The sequence below is a fragment of the Pteropus vampyrus genome, unplaced genomic scaffold (genome assembly GCF_000151845.1).
Source record: "Pteropus vampyrus isolate Shadow unplaced genomic scaffold, Pvam_2.0 Scaffold626, whole genome shotgun sequence".
Lineage (NCBI taxonomy): Eukaryota > Metazoa > Chordata > Mammalia > Chiroptera > Pteropodidae > Pteropus > Pteropus vampyrus.
In genome coordinates this window covers 39614-47234 of record NW_011889407.1, presented here as the reverse complement: position 1 = coordinate 47234, position 7621 = coordinate 39614, and the positions used below count along the sequence as shown (strand labels likewise).

The following is a 7621-nucleotide window of genomic DNA, read 5'->3' as shown; positions in this document are numbered from 1 at the left end:
GCCCCCCGAGCCGCCTCTGCAGCCCCCCGCCCCAGGGGTCATCTAACCGGCTGGAACCGGGGCTATCAGAGCGACGAGGGACGGGCACGCGGCACAGCAGCCCGAGCCAGAGGGGCCAGAGGTCCCTGCCGCCCTGGGATCACCTGCCACCGCCCCGGGAGGCATGCTGTGCCCTGCAGCCCTGGGGTCCGTGAGGGTGGGGACACTCAGGGCTCTGTCCCCAGCACCAGGGAGGCAGCGGGTGGCTCTGGACCACTGATGTAGCCGCCGCCAGCCCCGCCCACCCAGGCTGAGTCTAGAGGCCTCTGCGCTGTGATGGCCGTGCCTCTCCTCTGCCACCACCCCGGAGTCACCAGGGAGGCCGCCCTCCAGGCCACCCTGCCGTCTGTGGGGACGAATCCCCTGCTGGGAGGTGCCCCACGTGGTCAGCCCTGTGCTTCCAGGGACTGTCCCCCCTCTCTCGCTGCCGGCCCCTCTGAGGACCCTTTCCAGGCCATGTGGCAGGGCAGGGGAGACGTCCTTGTCACACTCATCCGTCACAGGCAGAACAGGGAGCTGGCCTGACGGTCCCAAGCAGCAGTGGGACACCCACAGCGGACCCACCGTCCAATGGCAGCTCGGGCCGTCTCTCCAGGAGCTCCCACAGGCGGCCGCCAGCGCCCAGGCCTCTCATCAGCTCAGAGTAGAAAGAGCTCAGACCTGCGGGCGAGAAGCGGACGTCGTCACCGGCGCTGGGCAGCCACCGGGGACAGCGACACTTTTAACATAAAATTGTCCCTTCCCAAAGAGGACCCGAGGCTGCCGTGGGGAGCGGGTTCGGAGCCCCTCGCCCACCCGCTTCTCCCAGGGGGTCGTCTGACCGTGGCCTTACGGACTGGCCGGAAGTGCAGTCGCCGTGTTCCAGAGAAAGCCCGAGTCAAAAATGTGGCAAATTAAATAAGTAAAATATCACGCTCACCCCACACGTAGCAGGAATATAAAACACCCCAATATTCACTTTAAATTCATACTGACAGAAATCAAACCTCCCTCCCGGGCACTGAAAAATTCAACTTTTACTAGGCTGGGGCACTTTCTGGTTCGTCCTCTCTGGCGGCCCCCCAGCTGTGGACAGGGGGACTCCGTGCAGAAGCCGCGTTCCCCCCCGCAGTGAGCTGCCGAAACCACGGTGGTCTCCCAGGCCTCCCCGCTCGGCCCGGCCTCTTGGCCCCGCGGTCACTCCGGGGCGGAAGGGGGCGCGGGGCGCAGCGTCCTGACAGCAGGTCAGGAAATGCCACTCCTGAGTGACCTGAGCTCAGTGACGAGAGGCCTCCTAGAGCCCGGGGTCCAGAGCACAGACCGGACGCCACACCGTGGAACCGCCACTGGCTTTCCCTTCAGTCGGGCTGGGGTGACGCCCTGGAAATGGCTTTTGCACAGAAGCTACTGGATGAGAGGCGGTGGGAGGCCAGGTCTGCACCCCGGAAGCTAGAAGCCGCCTTCCCCCGACAGCCCCGAGCCGTGGGCCACGTACCTGCGATGCTCAGGCCGACCCAGAAAGCGTACATGAGGAAGGAAGAGAGCTCGCCCACCGTCATGTGGGCGCTGCCCATCAGCAGGCCGCCCTTGTACAGCACCGACAGCAGGATCAGGTTCCCCGAGAGCCCGGTCTGTGGGACGGAAACGCAGGGGTCGGGGCTGAGGCCCCAGGTGGGGCACAAGGAGACGCCTCTGACCGCCTTCCGCACGCACCTATCACGGCGAGAGTGCGCCGACAGACGGAGTTTGAATCTGAATTCCGCGTGAAAAATGCTCTTAAGATACTGCAGTGTTGAAAGAAATGATCTCATCGGCATGGAAACCGAGCCGCTAAGTCCTCCGTCAGATGCCTGATTTTCTCTGTCTGCCCCGTTTGCCAAGGGAGAAAGGCGTGGCAGGTTCCTGCCGGGCTGCTCCCCTCCCCGGGCGGCGGGCGCCTTGTGCACCCCAGCGCCGGCATAGGACGGGGACGCTGAGCCCCAGCTCCCTGACCTGCCTTGTCCCAGGTTAGGTGTGGGTCTCCGGCGAGCCGGTTCCCACCGCCTGTTCCCTTATCTGCTAAGTCACCTGGACCGTTACTGAATCACCTGGAACGTTCTTTCCAGCTCTCGTCATCTCCCACTGTCCTGACTTCGTGGTGATCAATGTGGGAACGTGGTAAGACTCCCTTCTTGCAACCCTCCGAGGCTCTTTTGCTTACGCCTCAGCGGGTCTCTAACTGCCGGCATCAGAAGGACCTGGACACTCCCTTAGCACAGGACTGCGGCCCATCCGGGGTTTCAGGCGGGAGGAGCCCAGTCTGGTGTAAGCCAGGTCCCCGGGGAAGCCGACGGCCAGATCCCAGGGCAAGCTGACCGCCAGGTCCCCGGGGAAGCCGACCAGCCAGATCCCAGGGGAAGCCGACGGCCCGGCCGCACTGGAGAGTGAGTGCTCAGTCGGCCCCGCACCTCTGGGCCCCACTGCCCATCGCCTTTCTTAACTACGGCGACGTCCCGTGCCCTGCTCTTTCATAAACGTATTTTAAAGAAGGCGATTCTCATTCCGAGGGAGCACAGAACCATTCCCTATTTCTGGCAAGAATCGCAAGATGAACTCTCTGCCCACGAGAACACCTGCCCTTTTCGCCCTTTCCAGAAGGACGTGCTCACCACTCCGAAGAAGCCAGCCTGGGCAAACGCCGCTCTCCTCGCTAACTGCATCACGTCGTCCACCTTGCGGGTGTACGTCTCCACTTCGGCCATTTCTTTCCCAAAAGCGCGGACGGTTCGGATATTTCCGATGCGTTCCTCGGCTAGCTGGGAGGGCAATGGACATGCTTCAGGGGGGCAAGGTCACACGTCGCGATTTCCAGAGGCACCATCGGAACACGGTTCTCCTTTTCAGGACACAGCTACCGACGCAGAGCTGTGCTACGTGGCTACGTCAAAACAGGTCACGAAGCAGCGTATTCAGAACCACCTCACGCTCGAAACCGCGCGTCTGTGCGCGTGCAGGTCGGGGATGAGGCCGACAGGTAAACGGGAGAAGGTATGGGCATAGAAATGTGTCTGGATGCAGAGAAAAAGGCAGTTCTGAGAGGCAGGAGTCTGTGTGAGATTTTTTTCTTCACCTTTTCCATTTTCTGTTAGAGACATACATGGTTTTGTAATAGGAAAATGTAACGATTACTGTCAATTTTTTAAAAAGATGCTACCGGACGGCACTGGAAAGCTACCTTCAGTAATTAACGAAGGACAGAGCGTCCTGCAGTGTTCTGAAGATGTGATTAGCTTTCTTGTCCCACGAGGAACAGTGGTGGTGAGAACCGACACGTGCCCACGAAGCCCGGGTAAGCCGGGCCGGCTCCGACACCTGGGTGGCCCTCTGGCCGAGAAGGCAGCGTGTTTTAGGGACCCAGGATCCAGGGGTCCCGCGTGAGGAGGAGTCAGTACTTTCTGAGCGGCCTGAGTGCGTGGCCTGAGGCCTGCCCACCAGTGCTCTGGCCGAGGCCACACAGCGGAGGCCACACGGCGGAGGCCACGCCGGCAAAGGGGCCTTTACCTGAGTGGCCTGTGCCAGGGAGTCCTGAGTGCGTTTGCTCAGCGTCCGCAGGTACCGCCCACACAGCACGGCCAGGATGGACACCGGAGGCACCACGCTCAAAACGAAAGCGGCCAGATGAGGCGAGACGAAAAACTGGAAGACACAGCCGGAGGCGCCTGTCACGTGGAGTAGCGGGGAGTTCCCGCCGCCCACGGGAGCGCGTGCGGTGCGGACCGGCCCGCAGGGGCCTGTGTCGGTGGACCGTGCGGGCCGCCCATCCGCACGGAACCCCGCGAAGCTTCCGCACGCCACGCGGGAGGGCTGGCTGCCCCGAGCGGGGGACACCGCACCCCGGGACGCTGCGCGGCCACGAGGCCAGGCCCTTCGACGGCAGGCGAGGGCCGGGTCTGAGCTCAGGCTCGCTCTGCCTCAAGGACACCAGGCGACCAGGAGATGCGTCTCACCGAAATGACCAAGATGGCAGAGACCAAATCCCCGCCTCGTCCGACAGCAGCTGAGGAGAGGGCGGGCGGAGGCCGCCGCTGACCGGTGGAGGCGGGCGACGGGGTCTCCGCGGCGGCGCCGGGGGGGCACCTGACTACGCGGGTGGGTTCCCGCTAACCCGGCCGTCTGCTGACTTTTAAATGACACGAGCGCCTCTTCCACTAGTTACTAAAATCTGCCAAGTCACCCGTCACTCCGCACAGCAAGGGGAACCAGGATAAGGCTCTCTGAGGTCCAGCGACGGGCAGGACAGGTGGTCACACGCTCACTCACCACTGGGCACCCCCCACGGGGTCGCTACGCAGGCACCGGGAGAGCGGGAGCCACCCCAAGGGGGCGGGGAGGTGGGGGCGGGTGGCGAGCGGGGACAGAGAGAGGCCCTCCCGGCAGAGCAGTCTGGGAGCCAGCGCGCAGCGGCCGTAAGGGGCACTGAGCTGGGCATTTTGATTTACAGAGTGACCCACCCGAGCGCGGGAGCCACCGTCCAGCGGGTACAGAGATGACAATGCAGGGCAGTGACGCGGTCAGGCGGCCAAGCGCATGGGTGTCCTCTACGCAGCAGGCATGTCCCGCGGGCCCCAGGACCAGAGGGGCTGTCCCGGACCCCCCGCCCCCGTTGCCCTGGCTCCATGCTGAGCGACAGCCTTCAAAGCCCCACGCAGGGTCCCATCCCACGACGGTGCTGGCATAGCAGGAGGGGTCCGGGACCCCACACCCGCACCGCCAAACCAGCGGGACCGTGACGTCCCTGGAGCACGCCCGCGGTCAGGCAGGTCCCGGGGCGGGCGAGAGAAACAAGTCACACTGCGTCCCCTGGAGCTAAAGACCAGGTCCCAGGTGACGCCACCTCGCGAGGCCCTGTCCCGGGCTGAGGGTTTACGTCCCCTGTACCTCGTGTGCAGAAGCCCTCACCCCAGCGTGGCTGCATTTGGATGTGGGGCCTCGGAAAGTAACCAGGGAGATGAGGGCACAGAGATGGAGCCCTGACCCCACAGGGCTGCTGTCCTTGGGGGAAGAGACAGGAGCCTGCTCCCCCCAGACCCGCCCAGGCGAGGCCCCGAGCACAGGCAGGCGGCCAGATCGGCTGAACCCGCTTTGCCGCCACCTCTCCCTGGGGCTTCTGCCTCCGACGTCTCGTTTGCGCCCCCATCTGCTTTTCCAACTGCATGTTTTATGAAATCTGAATACAGATCAAACATTTCCAATGAAAATGTAGCATCCGGACTGAGATGCTTCATGAGTATAAAGTACACACCGGATTTTGAAATCTTAACATAAAAAAATAACGTAAAATATCTGACGAATAATTTTCATGTTAAGTACACGTTGAACTGATAAGGTTTTTATACTGGGTTAAGGAAAATATATTATTAAAATTAATCTCGTCTACGGCCATGCCACACTGACCACGCCCGGTCCCGTCCGATCGCGGAAGCTAAGCAGGGTCGGGCCTGGTTAGTACTTGGATGGGAGACGGCGATGACGGGCTGCGCGTCTGCCATAGGCGGAAAAATAAAATAAAATAAATCTCATCTCATCTTTCCTTTTGCTCCTTAAAATGGGGGGACTAGGAAACTTAAGACCACACACGTGGCCGCATCACGTTTGTGCTGGCCAGCAGCGCCGGTCCGAGGAGAAACGTGGTCTAAAGCGGCAAGGCCCACAGACGTGACAGCACCGAGGCCACTCGGCCCCCAGACGTGACATCGCCGGGGCCACTCAGCCTGAGGGCAGGAATCGCTGTCGCCCTCGGGGGCGGGGTGGCGGTGGCGGTGGGAGTCCCGCTGCCTCTGGGGTGTCCCTCACTGCCTGGCTCTCACCCAGGGGCTCACTGCTCGAGACCCAGGCAACATGGCAGTCTCTGCGAGATGCAGCGGTCCCCCGCCTGGAATCTTATCCTTCTGCCTGGATAAGATTCACCCCGGAGCAGCGCAGGTGCGGGTGGCCAGCTGGGGAGGGACCCCCTCCCATTCCCGTGGCCCCGCGGACAGTGCTCTGGGCGGACTGGCCACGGGGACGTGCACAGCTAGCCCTGAGCGCCCCTCACCCGCGGGCCCCCGCGGCCTCGCCCTGCCCAGGAGGCGTCACGTACCATCATGCCGGTGCCCACGGAGGCCTGGGCCACAGCCCTGAGCCCGTCCGACAGGTTCTCAGTCACCGAGCGCCCCAGCAGCACGGTGTCTGCCGACAGGCGGTTGACCAGCTCCCCGGTGTGCGTCTTGTCGAAGAAGGCGACCTCCTGCTTCAGCATGGCGGTGAACAGCGAGACGCGCAGCCGGTTCACGATGCGCTGGCCTGCGGAGCACGGCGGTCGGTGGCTGGCCGGCGGGCCCCACACGCCTGGTGCCCCGCCCGTCCACTGTCCCCTCCACCCCGCGGGACAGGCGTGTCGCAGCACAGGTGGCAGGCGTGAGCCACAGGCTGTGGACGCCGCCGAGGCCAGTGACATAACAGACTATGTGACCGAGACCCCGACGAACACCACTGACAAAGACGGCTCCCCACACCTCCTGCCTCCGAGCCCTTCTCCATGCGGCCCTGGCCTATGGGGCAGGGGTGCCCAGCTACCGGGCCAGCAGCCGTCCTGGGGCCCGCAGCCGGTGGTCAAAACTGCAGCAGTCGCCGGCCTGGGACAACCTGGCCTTGACAGGTCCTGGGGGCCATCAGCCAGCAAGGACGGGTGGGGACGGACTGAAGGCCACCACGCCCACAGAGGCTCAGAGGGCCCCCGGCTGACTGAAGGCCGCAGACACCCGGGCTCTGTTCCCACGCTCACCCCCGCCATGTGAAGGGGGAGCTGGAGGAGGGTGCCAGACCCAAGGCCACTGGTAGCGTGACACCTGGCCCTGGGAACCTGTCCGCACGGGCGTGGCGCCGGGAGGGCCCTGTGCCCGGACGGCTGGCCGGAGCGAGGCTCTTACCGGACGTTTGCATGAGGTAGACGCGGACCGCGTTGGCAGCAGCACCGCACAGGAAGAGGCCGCTGAGCGGGAGGCAGAGGCGGGCCAGGTCGCTGCCGAAATCCGCCGTGGGGTCCGTGTAGATGACGTCGATGACCTTCCCCAGGAAGAAGGGGGCCGACATGGTGATGACGCTGGATGCGGCCAGGAACCCCACCGCAGCTGCAATACACGGCGGGCAGCTCTTAGGGCCTGGGCGCGGGGGCGGGCGCTGGACTGGCCCCCTCCTCAGCTCCCGGGCCTGACTACAGGGAGGAGCCACACGGGCCGCGAGCCGGGTGACTCAGGGGCTGGTCACAGCAGACCCGGGCGATTGACTGCACGACCCTGGGCTCTCCTGTCCTCGCTCCGGTACCTGGGAGCTGGGTACGAACCCGCCCGGCCCCCTTCCCGCCCGCGCTAGTGACCGTGCTCGGGCACATGGCATCGTCGACGTGCCTGCCGCACGCACGGCGCCCCTCGGCATCTGGCTGTGTCTCAGCTGCGAGGTCAAGTGTGCGGGCGAAGCCCCGCGTTACGGCTGGTGTCCCAAAACACGCAAGCTTTGAAAGGCAGCAATGGCATCCACGACACGGGCGACCTGCTCGTTCTTAGTAGCATTATCGCCTTGGGGAAGA

At 63.9% G+C, this 7621-nt stretch overlaps 1 protein-coding gene across 1 annotated transcript in view; it reads right to left on the bottom strand.

Annotated features, from left to right (window-relative positions):
• ABCB10 (ATP binding cassette subfamily B member 10) overlaps positions 1-7621 on the bottom strand; it is an 18765-nt gene that overhangs the window by 8869 nt on the left and 2275 nt on the right. The window contains exons 3-9 of the mRNA XM_023525782.1: positions 7360-7485; positions 6966-7166; positions 6137-6339; positions 3559-3693; positions 2667-2813; positions 1514-1649; positions 533-699 (exon numbers count right to left, since the gene is read on the bottom strand). Coding sequence (XP_023381550.1) covers positions 533-699; positions 1514-1649; positions 2667-2813; positions 3559-3693; positions 6137-6339; positions 6966-7166; positions 7360-7485 — 1115 coding nt within the window. The remainder of the gene's footprint in view (positions 1-532; positions 700-1513; positions 1650-2666; positions 2814-3558; positions 3694-6136; positions 6340-6965; positions 7167-7359; positions 7486-7621) is intronic.